General features: G+C 37.5%; 1 protein-coding gene across 1 annotated transcript in view; it reads right to left on the minus strand.

Annotated features, from left to right (window-relative positions):
- NWD2 (NACHT and WD repeat domain containing 2) overlaps positions 1–19,967 on the minus strand; it is a 170,520-nt gene that overhangs the window by 13,571 nt on the left and 136,982 nt on the right. The window contains 3 exon segments of the mRNA XM_020992128.2: positions 1,629–1,773; positions 7,947–8,041; positions 8,044–8,149. Of these exon segments, the coding sequence (XP_020847787.1) occupies positions 1,629–1,773; positions 7,947–8,041; positions 8,044–8,149 (346 nt within the window).

The following is a 19,967-nucleotide window of genomic DNA, read 5'->3' on the forward strand; positions in this document are numbered from 1 at the left end:
AGGATAGAGTCAAGGGTTTATAGAAAGGACAGGCAAGTAAAATCTGAAAGTGGATACGAATGTAACTGTCATAGATAATATGGAACATAGAGCCAGAGCTATTCCACTTAGGACACTAAGGGTTAAAAAGGTTATGTGATTTGTTTAACATTACATAGATGGTAAAGGCTACAGCCAGGACTCTATTGCCTTTGAAATACTAATCTTCACAGAGATATAAACTTACATGGGATTATTATTATTATTATTATTATTATTATTATTATATAAGGAGGATGAATCAGTAGAAATACTATTTGTATATGAAAATATTATAAAATTCAAATAAGGTTCATAATAAGCAATTTTTTTTAAAAGGTCAAAATTTTTCATGTCAAGTAGGACCACTATCATAGAATATGAGTGATAGAAAGGACCCCAGAGATAGTTTAGTTCAATTCCCATTTTAAGTATGAATGTCCTTTACAATATCTCCTGACAGGTCAAAATTTGGCTTCTCCTCGGAGAACATCAGGGACAGGAAACCCAAATGAAGTATTTTAAAATCAGTTCTCTAAAGTTTTATGATTAAAATTAACTGTATCATTAATTAATCAATTGAATTGATATTTTCCCCCAAATCCAGTTTTTAAGCAGTATCCTAGAAAATCAGTGTGGCTTTAACTTGATATGAGATACAGCGGGATCCTCTTAAAACAGGCTAAGTCTGTCACCAAAATCTAAAGATCAGGAGTGTCTTAATCTAAGAGAATAAGATGATCAGATTTAGTCTCTTGTGACTTTTATCTTTGTTTTAATCAGCTCTGATATCTTAAAAGATATCAGCAACCATAAAACTGAGGTGTCATTTCTGATAGATACAAGGAAGTAAATTAGCCAAAAAGATTTACAATTAACCTTTACATTTTTTTTTTAGGCAGTTGAGGTTAAGTGACTTGTCCAGGGTCACACAGCTAGTAAGTGTCAAATGTTTGGCCTGAGGCCAGTTTTGAACTCAGGTCTGGAGCTTTATCCACTGCACCACCTAGCTGCCCCTAATCTTTACATTTAAAAATCACTACTACCACTCTATTCCTTGATAAAATTTGAAACAACAACTAAGTACCTTTGCCACAGATCCATATTCCATAATATCAAATTTCAATGAGGAGGGAATACAAGTTGCAGAAAAGATGTCCAATCTGCAGTTTTCTTTCAAGTATTCCAAATCTCTCCATGTCCTATTTCTTCACCTGATCTTTATTTTTTCTTTCTGGGTACCATGTCCTCCCCCTCTCCCTAAAGGACTGAAATCTAGGACATTTCCTCAGAGATTACTAGCCCTCTGTGATACTTATAATAATGAAGTCTCCTTTTTCATTGTTAAAAGAGAGATGCCAATTGGTTTCAGGAGAAATGTTGGCTGAATGTGGTTTATCATATTTATCTTTCTTTTAAAGTTACATTTTCATTGAGAAACCCCATAAGTTAAATAGGATTTGATCTGTAGGCAAGGGTTGAATAATATCTTTTTCTAGATTGAGATACTTAGGATAATTTCTTTTATTTGATGCAAATTGCATTTATTCATTCGTAAAAGACTTGGTATGTGGCCATTTTTTGACCTTTGCTGGCAGTAGAAAAGTTACCTGAAAAGAGATATCTCTTGGCTTGGCTGTGCTTCATTTTCCCCTTTTCATGTAGCAATTTCACAGCTGTCTTAAAAATCTTCTTTATTTCCTCTGATATCTCTTGCCATTTTTTTTCATTCTCAGCATTGGCAGAAGACAGCATCTATCAAAAACATTCAAAGAAACAGGGACTTATATCAGATACTTAAAAGACAGCACTGACATTGAGGGTAATTGAGACCATAAAGTGGAAAGAACAGTGGCTCTGGAGTCAAAGGCCATGGCTTAAGAGCCTACCTCAGCCACTAACCACCTGTTTGACCTTGGACAACTAAGGTAACATCTCTGGGCTTCACTCTCCTCATTTCTAAACAAAGTGATTGGATTGGATGGACTTTTAGATTCCTTCCAACTCTAGATTCATGATACTAAATGATCTCCCCTTCCCCCAAGAATTGATACAAACAAGACCCAGTGCAATAATAATATATCTTTCTGATGATCTAGAGGAGTGAGAAAGGAAATTAAGAAGGAGGCACCAAATATTGGTGTCTGTGCCATGGTGACATCTTTAGTGAAAATATTTAATGATATCACCCCACTGCAGAAAGAACTTTGAGAGGTGGGAAGGTAGTTTTCTTAAACGATTTACTGAGGCTAATTTTACCTCCTGCAATGAGGAAGTAGACATATTAAACTCTGCTGGATGGCCATTATGGGGTTATGTGATGAGGACAGGGGAAGAAGGGTGAAATTATTCTACTCTGTGCACAAACAGAATGACTTTGTTTGAAGCCTCCTGGATGATACTCTCTGGACCATACTGCTCCATCCTTGTCTAGCAGAGAGAGCTAAGGGTGAAGTGAATATGTGACTGGCAGAATAGAATCATATATATAATATAATTATAATCATAATATAATATAAACATAACATAACATAATACTTGTGTTTTATTATTCCTAAACCCCTTTTAAAATGACACAGGGAAGCCACGCTACAAACTCCAAGACAAATTTGTGGAGCATGAGACACAGCATAGCATAGTATTTAGAGTCAGAAAAACTAGGTTCACTTCCCTTTTTTAACATTCCCTAGGTATGAGACCTTGGGCAAGTCATTTAACCGATGAGGGTCCTGAACTAGATTACTGATAAGGTTTCTTTCAGCTGTAAAGATATGACCCTTTGCATGGCTTACTTTTTCTCATCTAGTCTGGGGACTCAGTGCTTGTTCCTTTCGGAGTAAGAAGCAGGGAACCGACAATTAGGAAAGTGAAGTTTGTGTTGCATGTAGGAGAATCACATTTATTCACTATTTTGCTAACCATTTATTGAATCTTACATTTACAGCATTATACTAAGAGGCAATTCTGCAAGTAGATACCAAAGGAGAAAAAAAACTATAGTAATTTGCCCTTTAGATGCTTAAAATTGGCCGAGGAGACACACCCAAGAAAACTGACAAACAAATGCATGATGTTTCATGTTTTGCCCAAGTGTTAAGGGAACATGAAACAAGAGAAAAGACACCACAACCAAAGTAATCTGAGTTTTCTTGATGCTTTAGGTACGTATGGAGTCAGGGTTTACCAATTCTCAATATATTTAATGAGAGAGCGACCCTGGGAATCCTAGACTTTGCTTACCTTGTAGATAACCAATCTGGATAATTCATGATGACAGGAGGAAGAGAGAGAGACACACAGAGACACAGACACACACACACACACACACACACACACACACACACACACAGAGGACGAGGAAGAATAGGAGGAGGAGGAAGAAGCATTTACATGAGATTCCTTGCTCAGGACATCAATTGGGGGAAAATAAGTCGAGATTATCAGTGTACTCCTCGTTCTGATTTTCGTTTCTTTTTTTAGTATCCAGTCTCCATGTTTATACAAATAGTAGACCTTCAAACTCTAAAAATTTGGAGAATACTTTCCTGAAAGTGCTGCACAATTTTGATCTGTATCATTAGAAATATGCTAGAATATACATTAAAATAGAAATAGTTTCATTCTGAAATGTCATTGTCATAACTCTGAGTTGAAACAACAAATGTAGTGGATAAATATTTGGTGTCGAAAATATTACAGGAGGCCACTGGACTTTTAGGCAACATGCGTCTTAGGGGACAAAAATATTCTGTTTTCAGGAAAGCTTTAAGTAATAGGAATGAGGCATCACTGATTGTTTCTTTTATCAACATTCTTTCTGTTCGCAGGAATCAACAATGATAGGTAAAAGAGTTTTATAGCTGTACCATTCTGTTACACAAATTTGAGCCTAACAACAGACTGTTTAGATAAAAATCACAAGTATTATCACCCCTATTTTACAGGTAACTGAACTAAGGATGAGACTTAGTGATTTGGCAGAGCTGGGGCTTGATTGCAGTTCTGCTGAGCCCAATTCCAGTGTCTTCCATTGGACCAAGTTCTGTCTTAGATTCTCTTTCTTGTGTCTCTTTTAGTGTGACTCTGTTACTGGTGTGCACGGATCATACTAGCTTCTCCCCCCAACCCTCCATTAGTCCCAGCTTGAATATGTTCCATCATAGAATTTAGGGCTGATTTCCATCTCCAGAGGAAGAACTGGTGGAGTCTGAATGTAGATTGAAGCATGCTTTTTTAAAAATTTTATCTTTCTTTTTCTTTCCATGTTTCTTTTCTTTGGTCTGTTTTCTTTCACAACATGACTAAGATAGGGATGTGTTTTGCATGACTGCGCATGTACAACCTAAATCAAATTTCTTACCTTCTCAATGAGGGAGAGAGGAGATGGAGGGAGAGAATTGAGAACTTAAAAAAAAGAAATGCTAAAGATTGTTCTGGCTTGTAATTAGGGGAAAAATAAAATATTAAATCATTAAAAAAAGAATTTAGAGCTGAAAGGGAGCTTAGATAACAGCTAGTCTAGTTATGCAAAAATATCTCGAATGTTAACCAAAGAAGTAAGAATATGAAACTGAGTTAAGGGCTGTGTTTTTCTTTAAACATTTAAAAAATGGTATTGTTTCAACCGTAAATTGTCTGTTTGATACACCTGAAACCTCTGGATCATTTATTTAGTTTATAAGCTGACATCCAAGTCATGTCTCAATCATTATAAAAGGTATAATCTGGTTATTCAGTAATAGATACCATTCTGTTTTGCAAATTTATTGTTTTTAATTAAATCCAGAAACAAGGAGGCTTGTTGACTATGGTATGGTTGGGGAACTACATGCTTCTACTGAGCTTGAACTGGGAAAACTGTAGAAAGTACAGTTAGGGATCTCAGGACTTAAAATTTTAACTTTCACCTCTAGTTTTCAGCTCCAAATCTCACACAAAATTACTAACAATGGGACATTTTTATGACTTACCTAATCCTCAACTAATAGGAAGAAGTTTCTTGAGAGCAAGGACTGTCTTTTGCATCTTTTTGTATCCCTAGTACTTAACACAATAGGTGGGACATAGTAGGTACTTAATAAATGTTTACTGATTAGTTGATTTTGTAGTTGTGGCCCAAGGGTTATAGATACACTTTGATAATAATAAAGTATTTTATATAACTCTTACAACAATTAAATCTTATTTTGTATAATGCTTTATCCTTTTACAAAACCCTTTCATCTATATCATTTCATTTTTTTTGGGGGGGGGGTGAGGCAATCAAGGCTAAGTGACTTGCCCAGGGTCACACAGCTAGTATCAAGTATCTGAGGCTGGATTTGAACTCAGTTCCTCTTGACTCCAGGGCTAGCGCTCTATCCACTGCACCACCTAGCTGCCCCCATCACTTCATTTTGAGGCTCACCTTATCCTCTCAAGTTAAATGGGACTGGATCATTGTCCCCATTTTACAAAAGAGGACGCACTATCATATCCAGACCATGAATAGAAGTGAAAAATTGCAAGGGAAGACAGAATCAAAGATGACAAGACTGAGGAGGCAATGTAGAGGTCAGTAATGAGCTGTCCAGAATTGATGGTCAAGTTGGACAAAGGAATTAGATGTCAGGTAGGCAGTTGGGAATCAGGGAGAAGCCAGGTGCTGAATGGAGGTCAAGGTGAGGCAGAAACCAAGCATGCAGTCAGGTCAGCATAAATGAGGCATCACTGAAAAGAAGCTACTGATTCTCCATCAGGGAACATCTGATATTCTTGTTGCTAATGTAGCAGCCAATCTCAGTCACAGGTCCTTTATGCACAAGCAGGTAACACAGTAGAAGGATGATAAATAATCTAGCCTGGTTAGGGTAGAATGTATGGAGTAAGAGATAAGGAAAAGAATCCTCCAAGTCTCTGACTTTGATCTCCATAGTTTTTTTCCATATGTAATGTGGTCCCCACCCAAGTTAATTAGCTTGTTATAAATTAACCTGTTTTTCAGTGTGGAAATGAAGATTTTTCAATAGTCAATAGGTTCTTAGCATTTTTATTTTTGTGTGACACAGAACATTCTGATGGATTACAAAGGAAATCAGTTAGACTGAGAGTAGGGACTGTTTTTTCACTTTTCTTTGTATCCTCTACGCTTAAGACAATGCATGGCACATAGTGAGGACACACACACACACGCACACACACACACACACGTCTCACATACATATAAAATACGTATTATAAATGTATACATCACATATGTATACATACATATGTATATGTGATATATAAATTTATAATATATATACATACACATATGTAACTGAATTTCAATCAAAAGCAAGTCAACAAACATTTATTAAGGGTCTACTATGTGATAGGGAGGCAGCCAGGTAACTCAGTGGATAGAGTGCTGCACCTAGAGACAAGAAGACCTGAGTTCAAATCTGACTTCAGACACTTACCAGCTGTGTAACCCTGGGCAAGTTTGCCTTAATCCACTAAAGAAGAAAATGGCCAATCCACTAGAGAACTATCTTTGCCAGGAAAACCCCACAGACAGCAATGGTGAGCTATGGTCCACAGGGTTACAAAGAGCTGGACGTGGCCAAATGACTGAACAATAACATCATGTAGCAGACTCTATAAACTGAGACCCAGGGTGACTGAATGCTTTGTCTAAGCTTGTTAGTGACAGAATGGGACTAAAACATAGGTTCCTCGAGTCCCAGGCCAGTGATCTTTCCACTGTACTTTGCTTTCTCCATGGGGGCACTTTCTTTGTGGTAAAAGAGAGCCCTTTTAGTTCCATAGAAATTTCATGTATGAGTGATGTCAATTCTCTTTTCCTTTCTTTGGGGATGGAGTAAAGAGGAGGGCAAAGTGGGTTTGACAACTGATCAAAGGCAGAGCTGGGAAGCCTACATGGCTGGTAATTCTTCCAGAGTACTCTCTGATTACTAGTCTGGATTTTTTTTTTTCCAATACGAGTTTTGGCTCATAGAAAAGGTTGTTCATTTCACTTTAATTATGATTTTGAGTTATGTCATGAAAGAGAATTGGAAAATGATGGAGAGTGCCCTAAATCTGTAGGCAGGAGACTTGAGACCTTGGGCAAGTCCCATGAACTTACTGATCTTGATTATCTCCTCTTCAAGATGGAAATAATAATATTGTGTAAATGTAAATGAGCATTATTATAGAGAGCATTTGAGAGGGATTATACATGAGCAGACTAGACAGTGGTATTAAATAATAGATATGTGGTATAATAGATAGAGTGCCAGACTTAAGAGTGTCAGGAAGAACCTGTGTTCAGATCCTTAACACTTAACTAGCTCTGCAATATGAGGAAATCAACTGATATCTCTGCTTCATTTTCCTAATATGGAAAATGGGAATAATAACAGCATCGATTTCAAAGGGCTGTTTATGATGGGCAGATGAGATATTGTGTGCATAGTACTTTGTAAACTTCAAAAAACCAAATAAATATATTTCCAGTAGAAAGAACACTGTTAGTCAGTCAATCAGCATTTAGTAAACACCCACAGTCACTGTGCTAAGCGCTGGGGATAGATATCAAAATACTAAATAAACATATGTTATACATTGGAAGGAACACTGGCTCGAAGTCAGATCTGGGTTCAAATCTTGCCTCTGACACTTACTACTTGTGTGACCTCAGGCAAATCATTTAGGCTCTGAGATCCCAGGTCTCCTTATCTGTAAAATGTGATGAGGAGGTTGGATTAGATGACCTCTGTCTCTAGCTCTAGATCCTTGAGCCCATTATTATGATGGTTCTCATCTGAGGTCCGAGAGAATTCCTATTTATGTATTGGAGCACAGAGAGGGAATGCCATCTCTAAGTGCTCTGTCAGTGAATTCAAAACTACTTTCCCTGAATGAATGCTTATGAACATAAGGGACTGTACTGAGAGACAACTTACTGAGTTCTTATTGCTTTTCAGCATTTCACATTTAGGTCTGAGGTAATAGGCTGCTGGAACAGAGTTCTCATCTCGGCAGTACCATTCTTCGAGCACCTTGTTTCCAGCTTTGCTTCTATGGCAGCATCCAAAATCATTTCAAATTCTGATGATTCAACTTCTCCAGGAATTCGGATGTTTCCATACTTTTCACCTAAGAGTCCCTGTGTATTAACAAGAAAGTGAAGTTTAGCATTCTGTAGGACATTTTACAGCATGCCACTCAGGTTTTAATAAATGAGAATGTTCTGTATTTCATTCCTAGAATCCTTTCATCACATGGGAAAATTACTTACGATTGGATTAGATATCACATAAATGTCATGAAATTGAACCAAGTCTCATTTAATTTTTTTAAAAAAGTTTATTGATTTTTTTTTTTTACATTACACTCATTTCCCAATATGCCCTCCCTGTCCCCACTCCTAATGAATACTTCTTTATAACAAGGTTAAGAAAAACCCAACTGAAAAAGTGATCTGGGGGCAGCTAGGTGGTGCAGTGGATAGAGCACCAGCCCTGGATTCAGGAGTACCTGAGTTCAAATCCAGCCTCAGACATATAACACTTACTAGCTGTGTGACCCTGGGCAAGTCACTTAACCCCATTGCCTAGCCAAAAAAAAAAGAAAAAGAAAAAGAAAAAGTGAGCTGATATGGAAAGTAATGTATTTGTAGTTACCCACCTACTTATTGAGAGGAGGGAAATGTGTTTCATCATCTTTTCTCTGAGACCAACACTGATCACTGTGATTAATGAGTTCACTCTTAAATTTAGTTATGTTTCCATTATCTTGGTCATTGTGCCTACTGTTTTCTTTCAGTGTTTGTGGATACAAGTTTTCCCATATTTCTCTGAATGCCTCAAGTTCATCATTTCATAGAGTGCTGTAATGCTCCATAACATTCTTGTACCATCATTTATACAGCCATTCACCAACTGAGGCACACTTCTTTGGTTTCTAGTATTTTGTTATCTCAAAGAGTATCATAGTGAATGCTTTTTTATTTTTGGAAACATTCTTTCTGTCATCAACTTCCTTGTGATACATACCCAGTAGAAGGATCTCTGGATCAAAGGATATAAAGATTTGTGTCTCACCTCACTTAATTCCAAATTATTTTACAGAATGGTTGTAGCAACCCATAGCTTCAGTACCTCCAACATTTACTATTTGAGAGTCCTTAACAATTCGACGAATGAGAGATGAAACCTCAAAGTTTTAACATTTCATTGTTGATTCAATCAATTGTATATTAGTGCGATACTTGGAAGTGAGATTTGATACTTCTTCAGGCAAATTCAGAACATGGTGTTTTTTACTTTTCTAAGTGTAGGCTTTTCTGAGGTAATGTTATACGAAAACATATTGCAAATTGTAAACCATTATGTAAATTTAAGGCATTATAATTCATGTTTTCTTATAAGGGTTTGGATAATTAAATGAGTTTCTTTTCCCTTTAAGCTTTTGATATTAAATGAAAAAAATGTTAGACTATGCAAATAGGATTTTGAACACTGACAACATTAAAATGGAGGAACAGTTTCTGGAGGATTGAATCGTCCAGGTCTTTGTTACAAGAAAAAAAATGTGGGTTTAGAAACATCAATGGAGGAAAAAACTGTGATGAAATTGAAAAATTATAATATCCACACCAAATCTTCAGAGGAATAATTCTAGGCAAACTGAATGTCTTCATGCTTAAGATCTATTTTATATAGCACCCAACAATTCAATTCTTCACAAATGCGCAAAATTAGTGGACAGGATATGGTTTGGACCTGTGATTTCACTGGTATAGGGCACTCACACAAGGAAACTCTACCAATTCAGGTAAGTATATTTGTCATAATTCATAGTCTTAGAGCCAGTATGTGTCCAAGGCAGTACCTGAAACCAGGGCTTCCTGACTTTGATCTTACTGTCAGAGCCCGGCACGCTGGGTCAACACAAAATGATCAGGCCAAGTTGAAGCTTTACCAGTAGGGGTAATTCATGTGCCTTTCTTCCCATGGCTCCTACACAATGGTCTGCTTCCATTTTTTTTTTATTATTAAGAGGGCCATAGATTTAGAGTTGGATAGTCTTTAGATACCATCTAGTCCAATACCCTCATTTTTTTTTTCCTTTTTTGATGAGCAATCTGGGTTAAGTGACTTGCCCAGGGTCACACAGCTAGTAAGTGTCAAGTGTCTGAGGTCACACTTGAACTCAGGACCTCCTGACTCCAGGGTGGTTGTTCTATCCACTGTGCCACCTTGCTGCCCCCAAAGTATTGCCCTATACCTGTGTTTTTTTTGTTGTTTTGTTTTGGGTTTTTTTGGTAAGGCAATTGGCGTTAAGTGACACGCCCAGAGTCATACAGCTAGTGAGTGTTATGTGTCTGAGGCCAGATTTGAATTCAGGTCTTCTTGACTCCAGGGAGGTTGCTCTACCCACTGCACCACTTAGCTATCCCCCTTATTTTCAAAGATCAGGAACCTGAAGTCTGGAGAGTCTAAATAATTTGCCTAGGATCATTTTAGTAACAAGGAGGAGAGCCATGATTTGAATACAGGTCTTTTGACTCCAAATGTAGTGTTTTATTTTTTCTGCTATACTCACCTGTTGTTGTTCAGTCCTTTCAGTCATGTCCTACTCTCCATTTTCTTGGCAAAGATACTGGAGTGGTTTACCATTTCCTTCTCCAGCTCTTTTTACAGATGAGGAACTGAGGCAAACAGAGTTAAGTGACTTGCTTAGGGTCACACAGCTAGTGTTTGAGGCTGGATTTGAACTCAGGTCCTCCTGATTCCCAGGTCAGAACTCTATGCACTACAACATTTAGCTGCCCCACCTATCTATACCCACCTACCTCTCTACTATATTTCACTTGGTCACACACCAGACAATCAATAACAATTTAAAAATATTTATCTTAATTGGGCAATTGCCACTTGACGTTTTTATTATTTGATCAACATAATGTAGTTAGCAATAAGACAAGTTTCTTGGCCTATGGCTTGCCATTTAAGCAAGGAAGATTAAAAAATGTGCTGATACAACTCAATCAAAAACAGTTTGAGTTCCTATTTTGGGCCAAATAAGGCTAAAAAAGTGACTGCATGCCCCAGGCCTAGAGCAATTTAAGGGGTTTATCTTTTCTTTCTCCAGGTCTTCCTTAGGTGGAATGCTCATGATTCATGAAGAGTGACTTTTCAAGAGTCCAAGATAGGAGGTGATCCCAAACCTAGCCTTCAACCTGTGGCCATACAAGGAATCTAAAGGAATTCTGCTACCAAATCTTTCATGAAAACACATATTAGAGACAGTCCCAAGGAAACACAGAGCAAGTAAAACCCCTTCTATGTTTCTACCATTTAATTCAACAAACCTTTATCAAGAACCTATTATTTTGTACAAGGGGCTGTGCCAATTGCTGGGATGTAAAGACAAAAGTGACGTGAGATGGCTCATCAGAAAAGAAATAGTCTTTAAAAAACTAGTCAATTTAGGGAAAGCATCAGTTAGACTGACTGTAAGACTTTTCAGAAAAGAAAATTTTCACTTTTGATATAGTTATTTGGGTACTGCACATACCAGTAGCTACTGCTGTAACTACAAGATCCAGTCTGCAGGATTTATTTAGATTTATTCCCTCTCACCTGTTTATTTAAAATGACCTATGATTCAATGCTAAAAGCAATTATTTTTATAGATCAAGCAGCACTCCATGCACTCATCCTATACTGGGAATTTCATTGACACAAATGTTTGAATAGATTTAATGATTTTTTTAAAATTAAGGATGGTAAGTGAAAAAAAAATTCCATGAGATCACTGAAACTCGAAAAAAAAATCTAAGAATCTAACATAGGAAAATTTATGAACTATTGGGTTTTCCCTGATAATGGGGTCCTGAACGAATCTGAAATTTAATGGACCCTCTACTTTCTATTCCCTCCCTCTATATATGTGTATATGTGTGTATATATATGTATATGTATATATATATATATATATATATATATATATATATATATAAGAGAAATTACTTGTAAAGGCTATGAAAAATATTTTAAAATTAATTTTCATTAGAAAAAGTATAATTTTTCTCCTTTCATGCTTCAAGTGCTGCCAATTCTCTTTTCATTTGCATTAGAGAATTAACATGGTTGATTGATTGGCTCCAGGGGCAGCAACCAATTTCACTGAAGTGAACTGCACCATGGTATCAGGGGATGCCTGAAGATCTTTGTGAGTATAGTTTGCTATTCCATAGAATTACCCTAATTCTGCTTCTGGATGTTAGGAAGGTCATCTGTGAGCAGAGTTATCCTCAGGATTGAATTGGGTAGGTTGCTATAGTTCCTACAATTTGTTGTTGTTGTTTTTTTCCCCCTATCCTACTGGCTGCTGGCCATTGCTCACTCAAGAAGGCAATCGACTATATCAATGTGTGAGGGGGAGACTCTAATTGGCTCCAGCCCCCATATAAGCTAATGGTGGCTCCAGGACCTAGACCCCCCTGAGAACAGCCCCATTTGTAGGATTTATATTACTTTGATGTTACCACAGAGCCAATTATAACTACTTCACACGTTTGACAAGTTATTTTCTTTGATTTTTTGAAAGGTCAAGAAGCACTTTCATTACTTAATTCTTTTACACACACACCCACACACACCCACACACACACACACGACCACCTTTCTCCATTTGAAACTCTTCTCCCAATTTCCTTTGCTGGGTATTAGGGAAGAACTCATCCTCATTGGACAATAGATGTTGAGAGGTTTTTTTTTTTCTCCTGCTTGCATTAGTGCTTACTCTAAAGCTAGCATTTTACTTTTTATGTCTTGTCTGCGACTTCAGATGATTTTAGAGCTTCCCAGTCAAGCTCAGACGGGGACTTAAGCCAACAGAGCTACAGTTCTTTCCAATATTAGCCTACATTGAACCTGGGACTGTGTGTAAGTCCACAAATGAGTGAAAAGTGGTCTACACTTCTATAACTTGGTTGTAAATATTCCTATCTATTTGTAAACAGAAACAGCCACCATCCATCACAGCAGAGTATAAAGAGCAACAGACTCAACAGGGGGAGAAGGGGACAAGAGAGCAGGGGGGATGATAGACAGGAGGGCAGATTGGGAAAGGGGGTAATCAGAAGGAAATACTTCTGAGGAGGGACAGGGTCAAAAGAAAGAATAGAATAAATGGGAGGGCAGGACAGGATTAAGGGAAATAGAGTTAGTTTTTCACGACAGGTCTACTATGGAAGTGTTTTGCATAACTGCACATGTATAACCTATATTGAGTTGTTTGCCTTTTCAATGAGGGTGGGTGGGGAGGGAGGAAGGGAAAAAATTTGAAACGTAAAGTTTTAAAAACATATGTTTAAAAAAAATGTTTTCACATGCTACTGGGAAATAAGAAATACAGGAGATGGGGTATAGACGTCTGTCCTGCCCTACAGGAAAATAGAAGGGGAAGGGGATAAGAGAAGGGGGGAGAGATAGAAGAGAGGACAGACTAGGGGAAGGGATATTCAGAATGCATGCCACCTTGGGTGGGGGGAGGGGTGAGATGGGGCGAAAATTTGGAACTCAAAAACTTGTGGAAGTGAATGTTGAAAACTAAAAATAAATAAATTTATATTTAAAAAAACAAAAAAACTTAAAAAAATTTAAAAAAACAGACTCAGACTTTGAGTCTTGATTGTCGTGTATGATTTTGGGCAGTCCATTTCACCTCTTTGTGTCTCAAGTTTTTAATCTATAAAGTAGAGAAATTAATACTTATGCCACTACCTCATAAGGAAGATATTGTGAGGAAAAGGCTTTGTAAACCCTAAAGTACTATGTGAATGTTAATTATTATGATCATCCATATTTCTGAGTTAATGATTTATGAAATATATGCAAACACACACATGCACAAATTTACAGATAGTCCAAGTATTCTATGATGTATGTAGTCACACTGGCCAAATTCAACAGAGTATCTTCCAAATCTGCTTTTTCACTGTTGCCATACCTGGGATGCTCTTGGAATTCTTAGCTCCACTTCCTAGCTTCCTTCAAGATGTAACCCATGTCCTATTTTCTGGCCTTTCCATTCCTGCTCCTACCTCCATTCCCTGCTTCTCATGTTTTGCTTCTGAGGTTACCTTCTATTCATACTACATATATATATCTTGTATGTACGATTGTTTGTATCTTGCCTCCTCCTTTACAATGTGAGCTCCTTGAGGGCAGGGACGGTGTCTTTTTTGCCTTTGTATCATTAATGCTTATCAAATAGTAAGAGCTTAATAAATGCTTGTTGACTAACATGTGGATAACAATAGCTGACTTTTATATAGAGTTTTAAGGCTCTATTTACTCCTTTACATATACTACTACTAATAATGATAATGACTAGCATGTATATAGTGCCTATTATGTGCCAGGCACTGTGGTAAGCACTTTACAAATATTATCTCCTTTAAGCCTCACAACAACCCTGGGACATAGGAGCCATTATTATCCCCCCTTTTCTTTTCTTTCTTTCTTTCTTTTTTTTTTTAGGCAATTGGGGTTAAGTGACTTGCCCAGGGTCACACAGCTAGTAAGTGTCAAGTGTTTGGTCTGAGGCCAGATTTGAACTCAGATCCTCCTGACATCAGGGCCGGTGCTGTATCCACTGCGCCACCTAGCTGCCCCTATCCCCCATTTTCTAGTTGAGGAAAATGAAGTAGACAGAGATTAAGTGATTTGTCCAAGATCACACAAAACTAGGAAGTATTCGAACTCAGGTCTTCTGATTCCAGGTCCAGCAATCTATATACTGCGCCATCCAGTTATCTATAGACATGATATTATTGGATCCTTGCCACAATCTTGTGAAGTAGGGATTACATGTATTATTATTATTACCATTTTGAAGATGAGGAAACTGAGTATCAGATTAGATTAGATGACCTAATCATAGTTATATAGTTATTAAGTAGCAGATGTGGAGTATAAATCCAATTTCTCCTGAATCCAAGTATAGTAATCTCTTCCCTCTATCACAGAGGTGATGGAATCCAACCCTCTTATCCATTCAGATGAGGGAAGTGAGGCACAGAGTGGTTGAGTTTCACTCAAGATCACATACACTAATGTGCAAAGATGGCATTTGATCCTAGAATCTGTTTCTAAATCCCATGCCATTTCCACTGTACCATGCTGCCTCTCATAGCAACACAATTATCCGTAGACATACCCTCAGATACATATATATATACTCAAAAGTGTCTGTAGATAGATACATAAGAGAGTGTAGGGTAATGATACTTTATGAGTAGAAAAGAGAGTGTGTCAATTGAAGTTCATATAGAGGATAATCAGGAAAGAATGGGTAGTTAGATGGACAAGAATAAGGCAATGAGTGGTCAGATGAGCAAGTATAGGATATGGTTAGTATCTTCTTCATAGTAGAAAGAATCTAATGGAATACTAATCATGGAGCCACTGTGAATCAAAAAGAAAAGGCACATATGATGATCTTTTTTCATTCTTGGGCTTCAGGGTAGGATGTGTTCAATGGAGAAGGTGGGTATACCAACTGTACATAAAGCAGTTAACACCTCTTAGAGATGGAAGACAGACAAGCCACATCTCCAAATTGAATAGATTAGAAAATGGACTAAATGGAATGGGCATTGGTCCATAGTCAGGTCAGTCAAAACCTTGATTTATTTTAATTAATATTCTCCAAAAAGGAAAATGCCAACATAAAAACTAACTTGGGAGAAATGTTTTCCCTTCAAAACATAAGGATCCTCTAGTGTCTATTTCAATGTACATTGAAATAGGTTTAGAATAAATTTCTTTACATTTTTAATTAATATGTACAGAGTAACTCAGAGTTGATATGTAGATTAGGTTTCCTTGAAAGCTATCAAATCACACCTACCTCATATCTTTCTGTTGCTATATTTGTACCTTATTTTCAAACAGAATTCATGGCTCATCCATGGTCTTTTATTACTATGATCAAAAACATTGTCAAACTGCTTACAGCAATAACTTTTTGTTTTTCTCTTTACTATGAAGTGTTCCTGTCTCCAGGGAAGTTTCATTTCTTAGGGAAAAAAATGAACATACCATCATTCTTTTAGAATAATGGTATAACCAATCAGAAAAAAAGGAAGTGACTTTTGATATAACTGTTGTCTTATTTGATCATGGTGTGGACCAGTTAACTTTGTTCTATCCCGAAAGGCAGAACCCCTAGCCCCAGCACATGTATGTGTGCCTTTGATCCCAAGGAGAGACCACATGAAATTATAAAAAATCCACCCCCACCATTATCAAAAGAATTAAAAGTATATGCCCTACTGATGGTGAGCAGTACTATCTACTCTAAAAAAAAGTTACTTTTCCAAAGATAGCAATAATCAGGACTTAGTCCTAAAGAAGATGACCTAATTACTGAAATTTCATTAAACTGTCATTAAAAGGAAAAATAAAAATCTGGAACATATTGAAACTTTGTACTAGTGCTGAATCATATAACTAAGAATCTCTGAGTAGTTTATGCATGCTATCTATATTCATTGAGTTAAATTCAGTGTACTCAGTTCACAGTTCTCACCTATGGGCAAGCATAAGCCTAGATGGAGCAATGTACTGGGAGGTAAAGCTTATAGTCCACGTGGGTAACCCTTCAGTCTGATATGAGTTCTGATCATATGTGTATAATGTAGCTACCTGTAAGGGCATACTCTTGAACAGAAGGTAAAGATAGAATTGCTTGTAATAAGTTGAACCTATTCATGTATTGTTATATTTTTGTTTGCTGCATTTCTGAAGAAGCTTCCTAGGTATGACTCTTCCCAGACCTTCAAAAAGTTATGAGTACAGAATAAACATGTGTCCATTTTCTCCCTTCCCCTCTCCCCATGATAAATTTTTTTAAGGCTAACAGCAAACCAGCCAGCCAGTCAATACTGTTCTCCCTCTCAAACGATTATAATCCTCAAAGACTCTCAGGGATATATTTAGAAGCAAAGACAAGAAAACTAGCACCATGCTTCTTCACCAATTAAAAAACTGGAAAGTATATAGTGGAGTTTGAGAAGTAAAGGACCCTGATGTATAAAGAAACAAAGAATGAGCCAATACATATATCATCTTTTACCATAAGTATTTAATTTTTCATATTAATGTGGGGCTCCACAGGCCCAGAGAAGGTGTTTCTTTGGAGAAAATCAGAAAAGCATGGATCAGGAGTAAAAAATTGTTGACTATACCTTACCCTAACTGAGGATAGGTCAATTGTGGAGTGTTCTTGCTTAATGTGTTTCTGAAATAAAGTAAATAAAAGATGTATTAAGTGGATGTATATGTTGTTTTTATCTCTATGTTTGAGGGAACACAGTGCTTTTCCCTGGAGTATGTACTTCAGAGGTAGGAGGGACTAATTACTCGTTTGACAATCAGTGAACCTAGAGGTTACTCTCTATATTTTAATAACTTCTCACTAGCCCAGTCCATTTCCCCCCCTAGTTGCATGCCCAATTCATTGATCTGTTCCTTTCTTCTTTTATTAACGTACACATTTAGAGATACTAATTTTTGGCTAAGTATTGCTTTGGCTGCATCCCACAAATTGTGGTGCGTTGTCTCACTGTTCTTTGAACTGCTCATTCTTTGGGATTAGATTATTTAATTTCCAATAAATTTTTAATGTATGCTTTCACAGGCCTTTATTGAATGTAATTTTTATTGTATTATGGTCCAAAAAGGGTACATCTAATATTTCTGCTTTTCTATATTGGGAGGTTTTTATGCCCTAATACGTGATTTTTGTGAAGGTGCCATGCATAGCTGAGAAAAATGTATACCTTTTATATCCATTCAATTTTCTCCAGTAAGCTATCATATCTAACTTTTTAAAATTCTATTCTAATTAACTTAATTTTTGCTTTTGCTTGATCTGAGATCATGATTGCTATCCCTGCTTTTTTTCTAACTTCAGCCAAAGCATAATAGATTCTGCTCTAGCCCCTTACCTTTATTCTGCATGTGTCTTTCTGATTCAAGTATGCTTTTTTTTTTTTATAAACAACATATTGTTGGATTCTGGTTTCTAATCCATTCTGCTACTGCAATGGTTTTATGGGTGAGTTCATCACATCCATATTTATGTTTACTGTGTATTCCCTCCATTTATTTTTCTTCTGTCTATCCTTCTCTAGTTTTAGCTTCTCTGGGAATTCTTGTTGGGCTTGTGTCCAATTTGCATTTTTCTTTGAGGCTTTGCTTGTAGATGTTTTTGACATCTTGTCTTCTATTTTCCTGGCCTATTTCTTGACTTTGAACTTTTTGTTAAAGTTGGCCTCTGTTCACCTAAAGAAGGGCACTGCATCAAGCTTCAGGGTTTTTTTTACACTGCTGTTTTCAGAGCTAGTTCTGGGGTTTTGGATGTTTTCTGTGCGTCTGTGGTGTGATTATGGGAAAGGTGTGGTCATTGTTCTCTTGGTCTGTGCTCTGTTCCTTACCCAGAATGGGCCCCTGATCCCATGTAGCTACAAGTGCTGTTGCTCCTCAGAGCTTCTGTTCACTTGCAACCACAAGAGCTCCTCTCCATTCTGGATCTGCAACCAGGAAGTGAGCATGGGCAATGGAGTTGCCAAACAGTGTTTTGTCCTTAGCGTATTGCTGGCACAGGAGGTCCCTTTAATCTCTTTTTGACTAGTTGTCCAATCCCCTTACCATCTCTGGGCTGAGAGTTCCCAAAGCTGCTGCTGCTGCTGCTGTCTCTGTAGTCAGTCCCTACCCCAGTGTTACAGACTTCTTCCTACCCTCTAAGCTATATTGGGCTGGAAATTCTCACTCTGACCTTTTGTTGGCTCTGCTGCTCTAGAATTCAATTTGAGATGTTATTTTAATGCTGTTTGGAAGGAATGTTGGGAGAGCTCAGTTGTAAAGCTTTCTCTACTCTGGCATCTTGGATCTGCCCACTGACCCTGGGTTTGTTGAACCACTAGGCCAGTTGAAGGGAATATAAAAGAGTATGGTAGAAGAAGAAGCAGTTTGCTTCTTCCCTTTTCCTACATTTCTCCTCCTTCTGGCCTAGCTAGAGCACACTGCTCAACGGTGTCCTCAGAAAGGAGGCCAGCCAGGTGAGCATGGGTGAATTGCTCATCCTTTGTGAACAGTGGATCTGAACTGCTGAACAGGTATGCCTAGGGTTGCTGTCCCCTCTTCACACAGTCCCTAGCTATGACTTTTGACATTTCTCAAATAAGAATGGGCCTAAATGGAATTTTGTATTACATGATCACCAGACATGCCAGTATGTTTTTCCACTGCCAGCAAGTCCTGGGATACACAGACTCATTAATCCACAAAACGCTTCAGGGACCAAAATACAAATTATCGAGTATTTCTAAATTTTTCAGAGGTCTATGTTACCAAGTCACTGGCTTTCCATATAAGAAATCTTGGAATTATTTTTACTTGCTGTTTTTTTTTTTTAACAGACATTTGTCAGGCACCTACAATGTAATACAGCCTGAACTAAGTGCTAAGCCCTAGCCTTGAGCAGCTTATATTCTAATTAGAAGGGAATAATCTTATGCGTATACTGCCTGAAAAAACCATGCTTTTCTTTTCCAAATTACCCTCTTTTCTCTCTGACCTTGTGAGTTTGGACTTTTGATTAGACCAGGGTCAGCAAACTTTCAAAAGTTATATGCTGGTTTTCATTTATTCATTAGTCCCTGTGGCTTTATCTTGCCCAAGCAGATCTGGTACATATGTGAGTTGAAGAGGTGGTATAGTTGAGTCACCTGCACTGCGCCTGCTTTTCAAAAGTGGAGCTGACTCAACGTGTCCTCCTGAATAGTTTTATGAGGAGATAGACAGCTCAGGGAATATTGACCTGTGTAGTCCCTAGTGGACTACGAAGTTAATAGATGGTCAGGATGAGGTACCCTCTCTCCTTCTATCCAATTAAAATAGACC

This window comes from Phascolarctos cinereus, unplaced genomic scaffold (assembly GCF_003287225.1).
Source record: "Phascolarctos cinereus isolate Bilbo 61053 unplaced genomic scaffold, phaCin_HiC Scaffold_9;HRSCAF=440, whole genome shotgun sequence".
Lineage (NCBI taxonomy): Eukaryota > Metazoa > Chordata > Mammalia > Diprotodontia > Phascolarctidae > Phascolarctos > Phascolarctos cinereus.